General features: G+C 39.5%; 1 protein-coding gene across 1 annotated transcript in view; it reads left to right on the top strand.

Annotated features, from left to right (window-relative positions):
* RFX6 (regulatory factor X6) overlaps window positions 1-22,444 on the top strand; it is a 46,219-nt gene extending 23,775 nt beyond the window's left edge. The window contains exons 17-19 of the mRNA XM_072139537.1: window positions 33-539; window positions 20,088-20,309; window positions 22,272-22,444. Coding sequence (XP_071995638.1) covers window positions 33-539; window positions 20,088-20,309; window positions 22,272-22,438 — 896 coding nt within the window. The 3' untranslated portion in view covers window positions 22,439-22,444. The remainder of the gene's footprint in view (window positions 1-32; window positions 540-20,087; window positions 20,310-22,271) is intronic.
* Window positions 22,445-22,751: the final 307 nt, after the last annotated feature.

The following is a 22,751-nucleotide window of genomic DNA, read 5'->3' as shown; positions in this document are numbered from 1 at the left end:
TTAAATTTCAATGTAAAATTTGCATGTTATAGATCATATGGAAGTATCTCCAAGTACAGCTCATCTGATGACGCCACCAATGTCACCTGCCATTCTCAACCGTGGGAGTGTTATAAACCAAGGACCGATGGTTTTAAGGCCATCCAGTGTGGGTCCAGGATTAACAACAGCCCATTCTCAGGTTTCTTCATATTCTGATCCACTTTACCACAACCTTTCTGAAACTAACCAGAGCTATTTTGGAAATGGTTCAAACTACCAGGCCATGTTTAGAACTCATGCTCAGCCTGGAAACTTTCAGCATAGGCTGGATCAGAGTAGATACCCACAGCTCAGTGACCAGCAAGTTACACGGGATTATTTCACTAGCAGCTGTGCAGTGACACCATTCAATACCCGTCCATCATCAAATTATGGAACATCAGATTCACAAGAAATACAAGGAATGCAATTCTTTAATTCAAATGGATTCAATTTCTTAAATGGTGCTGCTACTGGAAGCTGCCAAGGAGGAACATATTCTTCAAACACAGCCAATGGTATTGTATGCATTTTTATTACTATATCTTTGACTTATTACTTTATTACTATATCTTTAAGCATCTTCATCAAGTCTTTGCTGAATATTTACTGACATGTATTATATATTATAAAACATATGTTTCAGGATTGGTTAGGTTTGGGGAGTGTACATTACATGTGTACACACATATTGCATTACTAAAATGCATAATAACTTCAGCTTCTTGTATATTTCAAAGTATTAATTGATTTTAGAGAACTTTGCCATTTATAAATATTTTTACAACATTAAGTGGCACAGAACCTTTTCACCGCTTCTAGTCACATATTATTTGTGGGTGCAAGCACATTTTATATGTTGGCACTTCCTCTTCTTTACTTGCAGTTATATTTCATCCATGGCCTCTTTCACTATTACTGCATCACCTCCACCACTTCTTTCAGTAGCATCTTGAGGGTGAGAAAATTTGAGATTTAGGGACAAAGCATCTTTTTAAAGTTTGTCCATCCACAACTTCTACAACACATACCAATTTTTATTTTCATCTGACATATACATATGTGTGCTTTTTTGCGATTGTTAGGGTTTAAATAAGGTAATGCTTAAAATTTGTTAACTCTTTCTCGGAATTTAATTGAATAAAATAGCTATTCTTACCCTTGATTAGGTACTTACCCAGTTCATTGTAAAGTAAACAGACATGCTTCCATTATTCTGATAGTTAGTGTGATGACAGAGACATCAACTATGTACAAGTTTTCTTATGTTTTACAAGTATAGTAGACAAAAACATCCTATTTAGAAGAATTGATATTTATGCGTAGTCATATTCTGAGAGCTACAATTATGTTACTGGTCCAGCAACAAACCAATAACAATACCTTTAGGGCTTGGTAAAGTTAATATTTTAATTGGTACCATATTGGATATTTTTGATAGCTTTTTAGTAGATGAACGGTGTAAGGAAACTAGAAAGAAGCCATGTACTGCTAATAATTGAGCAAGCATAGTTGTATAACTGACAGGACAACTGAAATGCAAGGCCAATAACTATGAATTGCGTTTTATTGGAATCACTTTAAAGGAGCATCAATTAATGTAGTTTGAAATGGTAGAAGTGATGTTTAAGGTCAGATATATTAAAATAGCAAAGGGAGGAAAGACCAACAGGTTTGAGTGTGATATGTGCCTTATCAATCACTCCACTTTCTGTTATTTCCAGTAATTTGTCTGCAGACTTCACTGTGGACATTGAACACCAATATAGATGGAAAAGACACTTAGTGGCAATTACTTTGGCAGAAACCACAATTTTTAATTGCCCATTGGAGGGTAATTTGGTCAAAACTACTTGTTTAGAAAGACAAATAGTGTGAGATGGTTTTGTAACAATTCTTCAATCAAAACTAGGAGAGTTATGGGTCAACACAGCATGCATTCATGATGTCATAGTTTCTACTTCTGAATTTTATCATTGTTTTATGGCTACAGGCTCGAGACAACAAAGCAATCTTTGCACATACTACTAAAACTAAATAATGCTTGGTATTTTTGTAAAATGTTTTTTTTCTAATACCATAAAGGGGAAGGCAATCATATAGAACAGCCATGCTTTCTGTGTAAAGACTGTATAAAATTAAATTCTATAGACACGATAAATGCAAATCCAGCGACAATTCCGTGCGATGTTGCAGCCGACATGCTCTGTTGTCAGCCGTCAGGGGGCTGTGGGCTAATATTGGGGCTAGAGGACTGGCTATATACTGGAGACAGGGGGCTGAATAGCTATACTGGGGGAGGATGTGACCAATGGATTTCCCACCCTAGGCTTACACTCAAGTCAAAAGGTTTTCCCAGTTTTTTGTGGTAAAATTAGGAGCCTTGGCTTATATTCGGATTAACTTATACTTGAGTATACATGGTAACTACAGGGAAACATAAACACCAGTGTCAGGCTGAAATTGTATAACTGTGGTAGCATAGTTACTTTATGATTGGAAAAAGACATGTCCATCAAGGTCAACAGATGATGGGAAAAGCAAGAGGCAGGGATGTGGGGAAACAGATTTTTATACAGTTACACATGTCATATATGCTCCAAAGCACTACATCCACAGAAACGCTTCTGTCAATCTGGTTAATCTGACGAAATCTACATCTATAAAACCATGCTGGCTCTCTCTCCTAATACTATCAGCCGTCACATACTCCCTAATGTAGTTGCCACTAAAGAGCCCCTAAAATATTTTCCCCACAACCACTTATCCATTTTTGTTTTTCAATTTTTTATCTTCCACCTACCAAAAGCCATACATTTTCCCATTTACATGAAAATGCACAAGGACTTACTCTCTGCAAAACAAATACTTTCTTGGGGCATTATTTAATTGATCATGCTATGTACTAGGAAGCTGGATACAAATTTTGAATGCAGTGAATTTGTAGAAGCCAAATTACACAACCCCATTGTTCTTTGGATCAGTATGATCAGTATGATTAAAGGGAACCTGTCATCAGTATTTGGTCTAATAAACCACTACTAGGATATTGTCAAATAGCGTAACAGCTTCTTGTTTTCTTTTCTCTCATGGCCCAGTGTGGTGACATCATCCAGATAATCAACTTTGAAGTGAGATGTAGATTGGTTGTATAAAGTCAAGGAGGTGGAGATTTTAATACTGAAATCTCTTCCTTAGAAAGCCCCCTCACTCAGAGCTCCACGTGACTTCAGTGTTAAACTCTCCACTTCTTTCACTTTATACAACCAATTTACATTTCACTTCAAAGTTGATTTTCTGCATGAGTCCACCATACTGAACCATGGAAGAAACAAATAAGAGAAGGTGACCTTATGCTAGTAGTGGTTTATTAGACCAATTTATGCTGACAGGTTACCTTTAAATTTATATAGTTGTATTATGTTTTGATCATTTTAAAAATGTAAAAACTTTCAGTAAAAAGATTCGCTATATTACCTGTATCTTTTTTATACTATAAGTAATATAATATATTATACTTCGTTGCAAGGAGCTTTTGCAGGACAAACTGAGGTTTTCTTTAGCCCCTTTAGGATGTAGCCATTTTGAGACTTTTTAATTTTATTTAAAAAAAAACAAAAAAACATAACAATTTGGTGAAGATTTCGAAACTTAGCCAGTTAACCACTTAGCACTCCGTACCGTACAAGTAAGGCTCTGGCTCATGCGATTAGCTCTCAGTGCAGTACTAGTACAGTGTGGGGGCACCTGGGCTCTACTGTGCCCCCACGTCACGTGACATGGTAACATCGTGGTGGGACGCACGTGACGGAGGCAGGAGAACCTCTTGACGAATCGGATCGGTCCCGCCCACCGATCGCTGTGATTGGCCAGTCAATCCAATTTATAGGCTGAAAACTTGATTTTGGCTTTCTCCTCTTCCTCCAGAGGCTCCATTTTGGTTTGGTATTGCTGGAGATGTGGGCAAACATGTGGGCAATTTAAAGAGAGACTTCAATTCCGCCAGTACCTGTCCAATAAGAGGGCAAGGTATGGTGTGAAGATGTATAAGCTTTGCAAAAGTACATCGGGGTATACATACAAGTTCATGGTATATGAAGGGAAGGACTCCACTATAGTGCCCTCAAAATGCCCCCCCCCTTCCTGGGTGTTACAAGGAAGATAGTGTGGGATTTGGTCCACCCACTGCCTGACCGGGGCTACCACCTCTACCTTGACAATTTCTACACCAGCACTGCCCTGTTCAAGTGCCTCGCTTCCAGAAATACTGTGGCATACGGCACTGTAAGCAGAAGTCATAGAGGTCTCCCTAAGTCACTGCTTGGGCAAAAACTTAAAAGGCACGATTGCAGGGCACTATGCAGCGGCTCTGTAGTCATCGGGGACGGCCATCTCTTAGTACAAGGACAAGAGAGAGGTCCTTGTATTAACCACAATACGTGGGCACACCACCACCCCTGCCCCAGTACGTGGTACCAGTACAGAAACACCCAAGCCGGACTGTATTTTATATTATAACAAGTACATGGGAGGGGTGGACTTGTCGGACCAGGTGCTTCAGCCATACAAGTCATGTGGAAGTCGAGGGTGTGGTACAAGAAGCTGGTCGTGCACATCATGCAGATCGCACTATATAATGCTTAGGTGCTACATCAATGTGCAGGCCAGTGGGGAACTTTCCTGGAATTTTTGGAGACCAGGAAGTGGGGAGTGCGAGCACTTCTGGAAGCGAGGTCACATCACGCATTGTACCAGCGCAGCACTTTCCAGGAGAAGTTCCCCAAACTGCCAAGAAGGGAAGGACACAGAAGAGGTGCAGGGTGTGCTCCAAAAAAGGCATTTGGAAGGACACCATTTATTGTGAGACATGCCCAGAAAAACCAAGACTATGTATGAAATATTGATTCTGAATTTATCATACATCCCTGGATTTTTAGATTACCCTGTTGTTACCATGATGTACTATGCACAGCTTATACATCATGCCGTATGCCGCAACTTCACTTCTAAGCCCCATATGGGGCATTGCTGTACCCGGGAAAACATGCATCATGATTTTTGTTGTGTTTGTCTCCCGTGGCAGGAGCTGGGCACAAGATGACATAAGGGATATTTACTATGCACTATCCATTATGAATTTTTTGGGGGTACACCTCTGGGGTTAAAATTCTATCTATACCCCTACATTAGTTCATGGAGGGATGTAGTTTACAAAATAGGGTCAGTTCTTAGGGGTTTCTACTGTACTGGCCCCTATTGGCATATACAAATGCTTCATGATGCCAAAAAAAAAAAGAAAAGTACAATGCCTGTGATCCAAATGCAAGTTATTCCGTTTTGAGCCCTGCCGTGTTTACCCCCTGCAGATTATTGCCGCCTTATTGCTTGCCCTAAATGGGGTAACCTGCAGAATGATTTTTGATGTGTTTCTCCCCAGTGGCATGAGTTGGGTAAATGTTTTTGCCACTACAATGGCATATTTGCATAAATAAATTGCAATCCAATTTTTACTCTCACTTTGTATCCCATTTTAGCTAGCATCTTAGGGTTTAACCCCTTAACACTCTGCACATCATCGGGGGGTGGCGATCAGTTGCCCTGGTAGCCTCGGGTCTTCGTTTGACCCGAGGCTACATGGCTTCTGCAGAATCCTTACAATGAGCCAGTGGCTCATTGTAAGGAATGACCTGCAAAAATGCCATATATTGCAATACAGAAGTATTGCAATATATGGTAGGAACGATCTGACCATCTAGGGTTAATGTAATGTAAAAAAAATTAAAAAAAATTATAAAATATTAAAAATTAGAATCACCCCCTTTCCCTAGAACTCATATAAAACATAATAAACAGTGAAAATCACAAACGTATTAGGTAACTCCGCGTCCCCAAATGCCCTATCTATCAAAATATAAAAACGGTTACGGCCGGCAGTGACCTCCGAGACGGGAAATGGCGCCCAAATGTCCGAAATGCTACTTTTACACCTTTTTACATCACATAAAAAATGGAATAAAAAGTTATCAAAATGTCGCACAGACCTCAAAATGGTAGCAATGAAAACGTCGGCTCATTTTGCAAAAAATGACACCTCACACAGCTCTGTACCCAAAAGTATGAAAAAGTTATTAGCGTCAGAAGATGGCAAAATTTTTTTTTCTTTTTTGTACACATTCCTTTAATTTTTGAAAATGTATTAAAACGCAATAAAACCTGTATAAATTTGGTATCAACGCGCCGAACCAAAGAATAAAGCTGAGGTGTTATTTGGAGCGCACAATCAAAGTCGTAAAAACTGAGCCCACAAGAATTTTTCCACATTTGGAATTTTTTTACAGCTTCGCAGTACATGGCATGTTAAAATAAATAACATTATGGGAAAGTAAAATTTGTTACGCACAAAATAAGCCCTCACACAGGTCTGTACACGTAAAAATAAAAAAGTTATGGATTTTCGAAGGTGGAGAGCGAGAAATGAGCGAAAAAACCCTTCGTCCTTAAGGGGTTAAAATGCTCATACAACCCTACATACATTTTTTGAGGGGTGCCCTTTTCAAAATGGGGTCACTAATTGGGGGTTTCTATTGTACTGGTATCTCAGGAGCACCCCACACCAATCTAGTAAAAACGGAGCTCCAAAACCTAAATTTTGCTCCTTTCCTCCTGAGACCTGCCGTGTCTCCATCCTGCAGATTATTGCCCCCTGTGGGGTATTGCCCGAACCGGGGTAACCCGCAGAATTTGCTACTAAAACTTGAAACCTTTTTACATCCTTAAACAAAAATATGGAAACGTAAAATTATGGAAATAAAAAGAAGACCAATGGCAAAAGGGTTGCTACAAAAAGAAAAGTGGCTTGCCATTTTGTCCAAAAAGCAGAACATTTGAAACTTTGAAATACGGGGAAGCAGGGGGTGTCGCTAAGCCGGGTGATGCCCGTTTTCATATATTTGAAAGGACACACAGAGGTGCGGTTTCCCAAGAGTTGGGGGCTGCTCCTCTATAAACACCTCCAAGAATTTTAACTGGTCTACTCATCACTACTGAAAGATGTGAAGTTGCAGGTGTGTCTGCCATACTGTCATACTTAGTGCTCTAAGCATCAGTTTTTGGAAGCCAAAATCAGGTATGGGATCTGCACATAGAAAAGTGTAATGAAAATGCTGGTGCAAGATATTTGCTCCCATGTGAAGTTGGTTATTATTCTATTATTTTAATGGAAACTAAAGAAATTTCTTTAGGTTATGAAACTTTTATTCATCATTATTAGATACTAGTAACATAAAATGTAATCTGACGTGTCTTAACCTGTTAAGAAATTTTGGAATTTCTATAACCTCTCCCTTTTCAAAAATCCTCATTCTCTTACAGCATACTAAATTTATTCTTAGTTATGCAACATCAGAAATTTTTTTCTGCTTATATGTCAGGGACTTTTGCCTGTGCTTTCTAAAGTTGCATTTATAATATCAGGGTTTAACACAATATTAAATATATCACCCTCTAAGATAAGTAAACAAAACCCAAATCAAGTCCAAAAATCTGAAAAAAAAAACAAAAAAAGAAATGCTTAATTGTTGTGACTAAAGATAAATGACCAACTATGTGTGTCGTTCATATATTTTACAGACCTATAGACTTCAATGGGAGGGTAGAGCCACAAACATGGCCAAGAATAGGACCTGCTCAGAGTTTTTTCTCAAGACAGAGAACATAAATAAACGGCCATTTCACCTGAGGAAACAATAAGGGCGATAAGAGAAGCAACTGTTGAATTATATAGCAGACAACGGACATTAATAATGGAATGGAAGCTAAACAGTAGTTGTGTATGCCCATGGCAATCTGCACTATAACCTGCAGGTGGCACCGGGAAAATATCCAAATCAACCCTTTTTCATCATGCATAAAAGTTTGAATAAAAAGTGCCCAGGTTGCACAGTTTCCAAAATGGCCCTAAAACATAAACTTGTCCCACGTAATATTAAACCTACATAAACCAGTACATGGGAAAGTTCTAATATCGCAATACAGATTGGGGCAGATTTACTTACCCGGTTCTGACGCGATCCCACGGTGCGTTGTCCGACGAGGATTCGGATCCGGCACAATTCACTGAGATCGTGCGTCCGAGTTCCTGCATGTGTCGCTCCTGCGCCGAGGTCCGCCGGAGTTCACCATCTTCTTCCTGGTGCATGTAAGTGCTTGATCTTGCGATCCAATCGTGTGTGCCAAAATCCCGGGGCAATTCAACGCAAAACGGAAATATTCAGGAAACCCGACGAAAGTGCGGCGTTCGGACCCTTAGTAAATGAGCCCCATTGTTTGTATTTTTTTATTCACAGATTTAGATTTTTTTACATATTTAGGAAAGACTAATCAATATCCATGATCTGCATGATGTAACTTTCCCAAAGAATAAAGGGAAGTGGCCCCCACAGGGTCAGCAGTGGCAGGCAGTTGTGGGGAGTCAGGAGTGGCTGGGGTGCAGGAGGAGGATGGTGAGGCAGGAGTTGTTGCACACTTACAATCACAGCAGGAACAATATTATATATTTATACAATGTGCGTATATAAAAAAATAAATAATAATAAATAATATTTACATAGCTCCATCATTCTGCAGTGCTGTACAGGTCATGGGGTACATATACTCAATGTGGTTATTTATCATACACCAGCGCTGGTGCGGCAGCGTATGATAGCAACACCGCTCCCGGATACATCAACAGCCTTTATATCTACGCGTTTATTTCAATGTCAGGCCTTGCCTGCAGCAAGTGTACAGTCGCGGGGACTAGACCGCCCGCTGGCCCACTCTCCACTGACTGAAACCACTCTAACTGGCCACGCCCACTCTAGCTTTTGTTCTTATTTCGGCAAAAGCTATACCACTGGCATGACTCAGAAGCCATGATGAATATGTGTGTATAAGATGTGTAAATAGCCCCCTCTATGTGTGTATAAGATGTGTATATACTGTATGCATAAGTGTATAAATGTATATATGTGCATAAATGTGTGCACTTGAATGTGTAAATGTATATATGTGTAAGAGTCTACATATGTGTATGTATGTAGAAAGGTAGAGTGTTCAGCTCACCACTCACCCAACACCATTCAGGTACATGGATGATGATTCCCAAGCCCACAAGAAGACAAATTTCATCGAGTACTTCTAGGATCTTGTATTAAAAATGAAATCCTGTATTGTTGATGTATAAAACATGTATCAATCACACTTCAACTGGAAAAAAAACAAAGCATTTTGACCTTAGCTTTCTTAATCCTGGTCTAATGCATTATGGCTTTGCTCTGTAGTCACGTGCATGGTAGACAACCACACCCTCTTACATGTTCCAGGAGCATGTGATATAAATAACATATAAGGTATAAAAAAATAAACCTTGAGGTGATTCTTTCCTTTTGAGGAGCTTTTGTTCATTCCAGGCATTTCTTCTTTTATTGGTTTTTGAGGAAAATCCCCTAAGTTATACAATAATTAATGGTAAAAAGCTGTGCTTTTTAGTAAGAGCTTTAGTTATTTTAAGGTTACTAAGATGATATTTAACCCATGTTTTTTGTATGGTATGTATGATACATAAACAATAAAGGATTAGGTTTTAATACAAGATCCTTGAAATACTGGCTGAAATTTGTTTTCTTGTGTATCTTGTAAATCATCATCATCCGTGCACCTATGTGGTGTTGGGCGAGTGGTGAGCTGAACACTCAGTTCAGCTGTAAAACTCAGTTCAATGTACATTTGTACACTTACACATATACACATTTGTATGTTCATGCGCAGGCATTTATACACTTATGCATACAGTATAAACTCATCATATACACACACAGTAAACACATACAGTTTATACATACATAGGAGGATATTTATCACTGCTTCCACACCAGTTTTCTGGTATTGCTATGCTTATAAAAAATATGAAACTAAAATTACTGTATGTGATTTACAAAACGCTTTATTAAGACAACTGATTGGCTCACCATGTGCCATAGTAAATAAAGGCTACAAACTATTTCCCCAGTGGAGCAGTATTTCAGTGTTTACTATCTTTGCTAGCTAGACTGCATATACAGGTCTCTTATATATGTCATGGGCAGCAAATTGTGGCTCTGACACAAACACTATATAGGTCCCTCTTATCTAAATGACACTGGTGACCTGTTCACTGACCCTGAATTCATACGACTTTCCAAAACTATTACATTATGGGTCAGGATTCTGGCCAACACATGAATTCTCACGTCAGTGCTTAATGAGGCTGGATTACTAATGGTGCGATCCAGCAATTCTATATAGCAGCTTGCAAACCATATAGTGAGAGCCAAGTCGATTGTGTCACACACAGAGTGTGCAGTGGGAGGAGGGTGAGAATCTCTAGGTGTACTAGGAATGGATTCTGACTTCAACAGGGGTTCATGTTTATAGATCTGCCCTTTGATACTAAGCATGGAACTAGGCTCAAAAGAGAAGTGATGCACAAATTACTAGCTCTAGAGCTAAAATAAAAATAAGATCACCTTTGAGAGCTCAAGCAAGTAACCATCATTTCAGATGGTTTTTGATATTGTGTGTGTTGGGGGAAAGTGTTGTGAACATTTTTCTAATATAATTTATTAAGAAATTCTGCTTAGTTTGTATAGGAACGGACTACAAAGTGCTCATTAGTTACAATGTTACTTTTCCATTGCTATGGCAAATCTGATTAAAGATAGGCCTCTTTCTCCTATTTGTTACACAGCTGTGTATGTTGACCCTTTCTGCTGTCTCCCTGGCTGTAGTATGCTATGAGCAATATTTAAAAAAAATCTAACTGAAAGTAAAGGGGTTAATCCTCCCATCCTAGAGCTAGATGTGAGGTCATGCAGCCTTCATATATATGCACTTTACAGGCTGGAATACACATCTATATGGGAGGAATTAGCTTGAGTCTTTTACAACCTCAGCAGAATTTGTTAATGCAGTGTGTTAGAAAAAGTGTTCACCGCATCCCCCCACAAACTATGACAGTTACACTTTAAGTTCATCAATAACAACTTTTGATATCAACAACATTACATTTGACAATATAAACAAAAGGCTACCTATTTAAGCCTGAAAAAGGCAATGCTAACTGTGTACCAAGAACTGAAATGTGCAGCATGATCAACAGAAACAAACTACATTAAGCATAGATCCCTTTTGTGGTACTCCTTGGAGAAAATGGGGTGTGGGGATCGTTTCATCACATGGGTGTATGCTGATCCCTCAGCAAGAGTTCTGGTAAATGGGGAGATATCTAGGCCATTCAGGCTTGGAAAAGGATCTAGACAGGGTTGTCCGTTGTCCCTTTTTATTCGCCATTGCTATGGAACCATTGGCTTGCAGAATTTGACAGGATAAAGATATCATTGGCTTTAAGCAGTGTGATATTCATGAGAAAATCTCTTTATATGCAGATGATGTTCTCTTATACTTAGGCTCTCACGGCTCAATTGACAAAGTATTACAGGTATTTGAGGAATATGGACAATTTTCTGGCCTGTGCATAAACTGGCATAAGCCCGCCTGGCTTCCGCTAGACCAGGCAGGCACTTATACCTCCAAAAAGGTGGTTATAATTGGTCAAGGGGAAAGTATTAAGTATCTTGGAATAAATATTTCAGAGAAGATTCTGGAATATATAGAAAGTAATGTCATCCTGATTTTAGGTGAAATGAGGAAAAAGGTTCAGTTATAGAAAAAGCTCCCGATTAATATGTTTGGTAGAATTGCCCTTATTAATATGATATAAAATCATAGAAAGTGTGTTTGCAGATCTGGTCTGGAGAGGGAAACAACCCCGCCTAAAGATGGAAAGACTAATGGTACCCACTGGAAAAGGGGGAATTGGGGTCCCGGATGTACGGATTCATTGTATAATTACGCAGCTTAAATATCTTGCGGTATGGGATTACAACCCCCTTAGTATGATTTGTAAAATGGGCTACTCACATTTAAGGTATGATGTTTGGGAAACATTAGAAGCGGAATTATGGAGCTCTGCTAAAATGGACCGGGTCAACCTTACATTAAAACTAATGCTTCATACCTGGAGAGAACTCCAGAGGATAATAGATATGAAGGGGTATAACCGGTTTTCTCCTCTATGGGAGAATAGGAAATGGGGTGTTCCAGTAGTTAATTATACAAAATGGATTGATAAAGAGTTTAAATATATGCACCAGATCATGGATAACTGTACACTTAAATTCTTCAGTAGTCTACAGGAGAAGTATGGTTTAGATAATTCATGTTTCTATACATATTTGCAAATTTACCACTGGTGGCAAACAGTGGAGGAATTGCAAAGGGTTATGCACTCACTACCCTCTATCCTAATGGTACGATGATAGCTATGATGGGGACCAGGTTTAAAAGTAGAAGCATGCTCCGGTTGTGAGCGGTAACAGAATAAAAATAATAAAAATACAATTATGAATAAATGGATAGAGGTGACAGGGGTTCTGAGCGACTCCCAGTGGTCTGAAATAATAGGGGGTGTAAATAAGATATGTAAGATACCTGCCCAATGGTTGTCCTGTCTATTTATAATACATAGAATCTATTATACACCTAAACAGTTGTCCAGATTGTCCAGATGCAGGAAACCGATGTTCTGAAAACAATCGAGCAAGTTCTGGGGCTTGGTTATTGAGATAAAAAAGATTTAAGTTTATATGGCACTTCTGGACAAATAAAAATTTCAGCAGGGAAGAAGTCTCTGCCCTTTTATAGGGTGGAATCAACGGAGGTTGAGGTGTCTGGGATGTGGAGAGGGGCTGAAGGGGGAGGGGAGGTTTTTCCTTTGAAAATTGATACAAAAAGGAAAGCATGGATAGTATAATAGGATAATGTGATTAGGTAGGATATTTATATAATGATAATGCAAGAGGGATTTGGTATAAGGATAAATAGGTACCTTTAAATGTGTTTCATTGTATGCTCTTAATGTATGTGTTTTTGTAATGATAAGTGGATGTAATAATTTTTTTTTGTATCAATAAAATTTTTTTTTTTAAAAAGCATAGATTTCATTTGCAGAGGAATATGCTTTTGGTGAAGGACAAATTCCTTTTGCATAAACCGGTTTAGAGTAGAGTGTCATGAGGCTGGGGAACATCAATCATACAGAATTTCAACCCAGAGTGGTTGAGCCTGCCTTTCAAAAATGGAATGTGGTATTTCCCCCCTCAATTCTCCATTTCCTTATATGCAAAGGCCACAAGTATCAGAATATTTCTGTAACTGTCTGTTAAGTGATGGGATCTCATTGGACTTGCTCATAACTAAAAGTTTGACCAGAGGTCTCTTACTCTGTCTTTAGCAACTGTACAAACTCATAACACAGCGACTGGTGATTATAAGTTATAAGATAAGGATGATGGAGATGACAATACAGCTTCCTGTATGTACACTTATGTTCACTTAGATTACCTAAAGGGGTTTTCCTACAAACACAAGTTAGGCCCTATCCACGGGATAGGGCCTAACCAGCTGATCAGTGGGGGTCTCAATGCTCCATTAGTCTGATGGAGTGAGAAGGGGTCAGACGAAGGTATGCGGGACCCCATCGGACCCCTCATTGTCATGATCTGTGGGGGTCTCATCACTGAGACCCCCAATGACGAGCAAGTTAGGCCCTATCCCGTGGATAGGGCCTAACTTGCGTTCGTGGGAAAACCCCTTTAAGTGAATATAGTGAGAAGGCCCATGTGATGCTCAGAGGTAGAGAAATCTAACAATTATTAAGTTATCTGAGGATGCGATAGAGATTGGTGGCCGCATCACAGGGATATGTGTATCTCTAACACTCTGTAATTCTTATATGTAATTTGCAGTGAAGTAACAGGTACAGGATTTGAAATATTTTTTTTTTCTATGGATGATTCTCCTTCTTTATATTGTGGACCATATAATATTGAATACATAATCGCTACACACAGGGCCAGCTCAAGATTTCAGTAGGCCCCTTGGCCCCGGCACTTCTCATGTATGCCTGGTGTTGGCGCTGGCACTGGCTACAAATACAAAGCCACCATCAGTTTACAACAACCAGTTCTCTGCCAATGCAACATCATGTTAAACCATTATGGTCAGAAGAAATTAATCTAGAGTCCAACACATATGTATGCACACATTTGATCAAAATCATACTTCCATGATAGTTCTACTATATGCTCATTTGCATAATTATATGCAGTCTTCAATTCAGTCATAAATTCAGCCAGTCTGCCAATTCTGCCATATTGTGCATATTTAACTTTGCCATGCAAAGTAACACACCCAAAAATACTTTATTAAAAATTATGGTTAAAAAGCATTACCCTTATCCCTAAATGGTTTCTTTCTGTGGCTGCAATGTTGAATTGCCCTACCTCCCTATTCCTCATTGACGGGTCTTACTGCTAGGTGACTCACTGACATACTTTGTGAAAAATGAAGAGAGAGCTCTGTTACATCATTGGGCACTTTATGTCATGTGATCAGGGTGATTTCATCTAAGGTCCTGTTATATTTGCAACGTCTACCTCATGTATGTATCTGATCCCATGAAATCACGGTTTGCCTCCATGGAGGATGGGAGGAGTAGAACTCCACAGAGGCATACTGTGATTTCAAGTGATCAGAAACATACATGGGGTAGTTGTTGTAGATCTAACAGGACCTCACCCTCTGATGTCAGGTAATACAAGATAAAGTTGATTTATGGAGAAATGAGGGAAACAATTTTTAGCTAAAAGAAGGCTGTCAGTTAGATAATAGGACCCTATGGGAGCCTCTTGCCAGCTATATTTGTTAAAATGTGGTGACAGGTTCCCTTTAAAAACTTCATAAAATTCCCATCAAGGATTTTAGCCACTTAAATGATTAGTATCACTTAACTTTGTAAACACATTCATCATTTTGCTTGGCAGTCAAACTCATTCCTTTGTGTTTTCTAAAATTCATACAAAACTGTAAGGACTTATATGTGGTTAGGACAAGTTTGATTTTAAAATGGCAACATTTATAGTGGATCTCCTCTTCTATCAGCTCCTTTCGAATGTCTCCTCTCCCCACGCTGTGCCTTCCAGGTCATTCCTCCTGCACCCTGTCTCATCTTTACTTATTTTGGGGTCCCCATCCTTAGGATATTCCGCTCATTCTCCTTTCATTTGGCTGTTATATATTGTCCTACTGGCCCACCCTACCAGTTTCTCTTCCACTTTGCTTCTTGGCTTCCTCATTTTCTATCCTGTGATATCCCAACGCTTATCATGGGAAACTTTTACATTCCTACAAACACCCTCATCTCCTCTTCAGCTCCTCAACTTTTATAACTAATTTCCTCTTTACTACTCTCACAACTCTCTGATTCTGCTACTTACCAGGAGGGAAACATTCTAGACCTGGTTTTTGCTAACCTCTCTTCAGTCTCTGACTTCACCATTTCTGCCTTTCCCCTCTCAGAACATAACCTTCTCTCTTTTAATGTTAATAGTTGCTTTCCTATACTGAACCTGCCCATCTATCGTACTTACCGGAACCCACATGCCATTGATACTTTGTCTCACAGAAACTTTGTGGTCATCACTGTCCACCATTTTCTCTCACTTCTGCTTTAACCATTATAATCACAACCTTAAAAGTGCCCTGGATGAGGTGTCATCTCCGTCGATCCGAACATTTCAACACAGTAGCCTGGCATTGGCACACCACCCAAACCAGTTTCCTTTGGCAGTGCTCCAGGAGTGTCAAACATCTGTGGAGAAAATTGCAGACTTTCTGCACTTCAAATTCTTTCTTAGAACTTATAACTCTGCCCTGCATCTCTTCAAACAGGTCTTTTTCACTAATCGAATATAATCTCTCTCTTACAATCCTAAAAGGCTCTTCATTCCTTACTTACTCCAAAGGTAAGTTCACCAGTTACAAACCTTGGGGCTGAAGATCTGGCCACCTACATTAAAGATAAAATTGACTGTAATCGACAAGAAATCATATCCCTATCCACCAACTCCATTAATCCACTTCCCTCTGCTACCTCATCCTGTTTGCTCTCTTCCCTTGAGCCAGTCACAGAGGAAGAATTGTCCAGGCTCCTCTCCTCTGCTCGCCCCACTACCTGCACTAGTGACCCCATCCCGACACATCTCGTATAGTCTCTCTCCCCAGTGGTCACTTAACTCACTAAAATTTTCAGCCTCTCTGTCTCTTCTGGTGTCTATCCCTCTTTCTTTGTGCATGCTGTTGTCACCCCATTACTCAAGAAAGCTTCCCTGGACCCATCCAGTGCTGCTAACTACCACCAGTCTCTAATCTCCCTTTCATCTCAAACTCCTGGAACGACTGGTCTATTCCCGACTATACCGCTATCTCTCAGCTAACTCCCTCCTTGACCCTCTACAATCTGGTTTCCATTGTATGCATTCCACTGAAACTGCTCTTTCTAAAGTCTCCAACCATCTTCTCACTGCTTCATCCAAAGGTGACTATTCTTTCCTCGTTCTACTGCATCTCTCAGCTGCGTTCGATACTGTGGACCACCAGCTTCTCCTCAGGATGTTTCACTCCATTGGCCTGAAGGACACTGCACTCTCTTGGTTTTCTTCCTATCTCTCTGACCGCACCTTCAGTGTCTCCTTTTCTGGATCTATCTCTTCATCTCTTCCTCTCACTGTCGGGGTTCTTTAGGGCTCAGTCCTAGGTCCTCTTCTCTTTTCCCTCTATACTGCCCCCATTGGATAAACCATCAGCAAATTTGTCGCTCTGATTTACTCTTTTTTAGACTACTGTAACTCCCTACTAATCAGTCTTGCACTTACTCTCTCCTCTACAATCTATTCTCAATCTATTCTAAATGCAGCAGCCAGGATTGGCTTTCAGACCAAATGCTACACAGATGCCTACAGTCTGTGCCAAACACTGCACTGGTTGCCTGTCTCCTCCCGAATACAGTTTAAGTTAATAACCTTCATCCACAAAGCACTTCATAATAATGCACCCCCCTACCTCTCCTCTCTCATCTCAGTCTATCGTCCAACCTGTGCTCTTCGATCTGCTGGTGATTAGATTATTCTCTGCCTTAATTCGAACCTCTCATGCACTTCTTCAATTCTGTGAAATGCCCTGCCCCGGTCTATCAGACTCATACCCAACCCCCAATGCTGTGAGCGCTCTCTTAAAACTCATTTGTTTAGGCAGACCTATCACTCTTGTTAACTGCATGCAACTATAACTCTAATCCGAAAAATGCTTCTTGGCAGTCCAAAGAAGGTGACTGATGGCTGGTTTAAGCAGCAGCATTTTATTTATTAAATTATTTTTATTCCATCCCCTTATTAAAATGGATGGACCATTATACAAGCTTTTATTCCTCTTTTGTCACCCCCTCATCCTCATAGACTGTAAGCTCTTGTGAGCAGGGCCCTCACTCCTATTGTTTCACATGGCTGTTGTTACTCTGTAATGTATTAATAATGTTATGGCAATATATAAAAATATATGTTTCTTTGTCAATTTCACAGCATTTCCATCTTCCCAGTACAAGTTACAGTATATTAAATACCATCATTAGTAAAAGAATTTGTTATGCAGAAATCAATTTATAGCTCGCTTCAGTGTTGATTTTATGGATGATTCCACCACACTGGATCATGAAAGAAACAAAAAACTAGAAGGTATTATGCTGCTTAACAATATTCTGGCAGTGATTTATTAGGTCAATTGCTGATGACAGGTTCCCTTTAAGGGGTTACAGATGAGATAAGCATGCCCAATAGACTCAGCAGCAGAGTTGTTTCCAATCACAGAAAGTAAAAGTAACATATTGGGGCTCATTTACTAAGGGTCACGTGGTGCCGTCAGATGGTCCGACTGATTCAGACTGAGTGCCGTATTTAACTTTCAAATTGTGTTGCACACCCTGTGTTAAAGATGCACCACAAAAAGATTATGAACTCTGTCGGACCAGTGTGGGGAAGTGACACATTCATGATTTCTGGTGCACGATCTTAGTGAATCGCCGCATACAGCACAATAGACGGACAATGCACTTCTAGTGCACTTGAGTGGCTTTGTAAGTAAATGTGCCCCATTGGCTCTCCTGTGGGGATATTGAGGTTAGTATTCCTTGTTTATTGCAACTTCTGGAGGCACAAAGACCTGGTGATTAAGGGCGGAAATATTTGCTCAGTATAACTGTCTAGTCTAACTTTTTTACACTGTTAGTAAAGTAAGATATTTTCTGAAAATCTTGGAATGAAGATTCATAGTTTGCCCTGCAACAAAAACAAGGTTTCTCTGTGATCATACTGAGCTGCAAAAAGATACTTTTACATAAGTCACAACTAGAGATGAGCAAGCACTAAAATGCACGAGTGCTCGTTACTCGGGTCCAACTTTTCCCGATGCTCGAGTGCTCGTATCGAATAACGAACCCCATTAAAGTCAATGGGAGGCTTGAGCATTTTTCACTGAAAGAACACATTGAAAGAACACATTGCAGATGTTTTCACTGAAAGAACACATTGAAAGAACACAGTGAAGAAAACATTGCAGATGTTCTGAACATCTGCTAACTTATCGGAAGACGCGCGCCGAACGGTGTTCTTTGCAATAGTATATGAAGAACAATATGTGTGAAGAATACATTGCAGATGTTTCCATACACACAATGTTCTTCACATCCTATTGTGAAGAACACAGTTCGGCGCCCGTATCTTCCGATAAGTTAGCAGATGTTCGATGTGTTCTTCACTAGGTCGGACTGTTGGTCCTGCTCCAGCCCGCTCCGCTCCAGCCTCCACTTCAGCCGCCGCTCCTCTCCTCCATGCCCGCTCCGTTTCGCTCTAGCCCCCGCTCCGCTCCTCTATGCCCGCTCCAGCCCCGCTCCGCTCCTCCATGCCTGCTCCAGCTCCTGCTCCGCTCCTCTATGCACGCTCCAGCCCCCGCTCCGCTCCTCCATGCTCGCTCCAGCCCCCGCTCCGTTCCTCCGTGCCCACTCTAGCCCCCGCTCTGCTCCACTTGAGCCTCTGCTCCGTGATGCCCGCTCGGTTTCGCTCCAGCCCCGCTCCGCTCCTCCACCGTTCGGCGCTCGTGTCTTTGCTAAGTTAGCAAATATTCAGAACATCTGCAATGTGTTATTCAGTGTGTTCTTTCACTGTGTTATTCACTTAAATGATCCTGTGTTCACTGTGTTCTCTGTTTTAATTGTATTCTTCACTGTTCTTCACTGTCTTTTCTTAATTAAATGCTCGATCTCGAGCAGTGGAAATACTCGTCCGGGCAACGAGCTGTTCCGAGTATGCTAATTATCGAACGAGCATAAAGCTCGGACGAGTATACACACTCATCTCTAGTCACAACTAATATGACAAAGGAGTATGAAAATAAGGGACAGAAATTGTTTCCTGCTTCACTGTAAGCTGCATCGAATTTAAAATTTTACCATGAAAAATAAAAATTGGTCCTGCAGAAAAAAAATCCTTTTGAAGGTCTATGAATAAGTTTCCCTAGGGGACTTGAACCTGTGACTACTTGATTGCTTGTACGATATGCAACAATACTTTTGTATTGCATTATAGTGTGCATCAAGCTTCTTCCTATTACACCCTGTAATAAAAATAATGTAATAAAAAAACTAAAGTTTAAAAGAAAACATGATTTTATATAAGTCTGATATGGGAGTGTTTTTAGTGGAAGGCGTGTGCAGACAGAAACGATTGCACGGCCCCTTCCATTTGCTGGAAGCTAGCATGACATGGGATGTCATACAAAGTCCTGAGTTCTTCCGCCAGGGGATTACGTTACCTACAACTCCTTATTAGGGTCTTGTACTTACCCTGTTGAAGTTTGGTATAAGTGGCCAACCCCTTAAAATTTAGTTTCTTTACTATATTTATATAGATTTTAAACTCTAATCGGATTCCAACATTCTGAATAACCTTGTGATATATATCTCATAAAATCAATAATTATATATCACATCTAAACATTTTGTTTGTTTATTGTCCTGTATATTTTTGTGCTTTCTCATACAGTCGGTTACTTTGGAAACCATTTGAACTATTCCGAATCCCATCGACTTGGTTCAATGATAGATCAACATGTATCCGTTATTAGCAGCGTTAGTTCCATACGACCTTTGCATTCATTCAATGATATCCAGGATCCACTTAATATATTAGATGACACTGGAAGAAAACAACTGGGACCCTACTACACTGATTCACCACCATCAATCCTTTGTCGCAATTCAGTAGGTAAGGTAATTCATTGTTTTTTTTCAGGATTTTTTAAATACAAAAATTAAAATATTTTTCTTGTTAATTTTATCTTTATTAAAATATTTATTTGTGTACAATGAAGTGATAAGATTCTTCTTTAGCTAATACGTACTTTTTATGCTGTCATTGGTGTGGGAGGAGACCACACACTTTCATGTGTCGGTAGCCTTAAAAGAAATGTATTATCCCTCTATACTCATTGGGGGAGATTTTCATTAAGCAGGCTCCTTGCATGAGTTCTATGACTGCCTTTGGAGCTTCGCCGGTTTTCACATTTATTAATATGGCCCTTTAACAAATATCTCTGGGATTTAAAATAATTGCAAGTAGAGTAAAACAGCACATATATTCCATGAAGAGAGTGGAGTGACCTTGCAACTCTTTTGTGATTATTTAAAAAAAAATCACAAATTATAAATCTGGTTTTACACAGCGTAGTTCTACGTGTACACAACTTCTACGTGTTCTACGTGTACACTACTTCTGAGTGCGGGGAAAAGGCTCTCGCAATTCTTTGACTCTAAAAAAATCCCCAAAAATCCCTTTGCAATTTTTACGCGCGGAACGGTGCGCCCAAAATAGCATGTGAAGAACAATATATATGTGTGTGAAGAACAAATTGCAGATGTTTAAATACATCTGCAATGTGTTCTTCACACATATATATTGTTCTTCACATGCTATTTTGGGCGCACCGTTCCGCGCGTATCTCCCGACAAGTAAGCAGATGTGCCGAACATCTGTAAACTATTCTGCACTGTGTTCTACACTGTGTTTTTCTCTTAAATGATCCTGTGTTCACTGTGTTCACTGTGTTCACTGTTTTTATTCTATTCTTCACTGTTCTTCATTGTGTTTTTTTAATTAAATGATCGTTCTCGAGCAGGGGAAATACTGTTATTCTGGTCACCTAGCAACCCTTACGTTTAAAACGCATTGCACTCGCATTGCACTTGCAATGATTGCGAGTGCAATGCGTTCTTGATGCATCTCCATAGACTTGAATGGGGCGTGAAAAACGCACGTGACTCGCAAAAGTAGAGCATGCTGCGATTTTGACGCGCGTGAAAACGAACGCAAGCACGCGCGTGAAAACCAACGCTAATGAAGAAAGACCCATTGAATACAATGGGACAGAGTGCAATGCGAGTTCTGCGCATCAAATGCACGCGCAGAACTCGCGCGTGAAAAACACCAGTGTGGAAGGGGCTTAAGTAGTAATCCATTTTCAGTGGATAAGATCGGACCATGGTCACACAGGTACTTGGTTCGTTATATCACACGACTCTGATTACTCTCTCATACGAGCCGCGCACTTGTGTAACCATGTACAGATTTCTGTAGACTGGAAGTAAACATAAAATCTTTCTATAGAATGACAGCAAGCAGAGGTCTAAAAAACCCTGAGGAATTTATACAGAAATATATTGGAAAAATTTCTAATTTTTCATCATGCAAACAATAACATTCACTTGTTGAAGTGAGAATACCCCTTAAAGGGAATGGGCAGATTATAAGGATAAATTAGTAATTTGGGGTTTTTCAAATAGACAAAGGTTCTTTACTGTAAGAGCAGTGAGAATATAAAACTTCCTGCCGCAGGAGGTTGTTATGGCGGACTCTGAATGACTTTCCGAAAAACAAAAAAATCACAGGTTATGGGGAAAAAACATTTGTTTATTTCATAAATGTTGGACTTGATGAATAATAAATGACAATTTATTTCTCTTTATGTTGTATTATTTCAACAAAACCCATACTTCTATTCAATTTAACAAATAAGTCATAAAAGTTCATATACAATTGGTGTTCTTTCCACTGGTATTTCACTTTAAATAAAAATTGAAAGTTTTTTTGTTTTTTACTGTTGGCTTTCAGTTTTCAGTCAGTTAAACCACTGAATTATACAAAATGTATTATTTCCGCTTTTTTACACAGCATCCAATCTACAAAATGGAATATCTGGCTCTTCTTCTCAGTGCATGTATGGGGCATCTGGACAATATGGAGAACAAAGACCAGATTCTAATGAAACCAGAGAAATTGTGTCCTCTTTGCCTCCAATCAACACAGTTTTTATGGGAGCAGCCTCAGGAAGCACATGATGCAACTTCACTGTACAGCTAAAAGTGTTTATATTGTTTTTTAAATTGAAGTATATATATATATATATATATATATATATATATATATATATATATATATATAAATATAATATATATATATATATATATATATATATATATATATATATATATATATACTCATCTTATCTTTCCCCTATAATCCAGAACTGCTGGTAGGGCATAAGAGCAGCATGGGATGCATATAGTCACAAAGTAGCAGCAGCATTCTCATGCCAAAGTACTGCCATCACCACTACTGTGATGGAAGCTGTGATGCTGATAACAAGGTACA

The sequence above is a fragment of the Engystomops pustulosus genome, chromosome 3 (assembly GCF_040894005.1).
Source record: "Engystomops pustulosus chromosome 3, aEngPut4.maternal, whole genome shotgun sequence".
NCBI classification, from domain to species: domain Eukaryota; kingdom Metazoa; phylum Chordata; class Amphibia; order Anura; family Leptodactylidae; genus Engystomops; species Engystomops pustulosus.
Note: the sequence above shows the minus strand (reverse complement) of the source record. Positions and strands in the feature narration are given on the sequence as shown.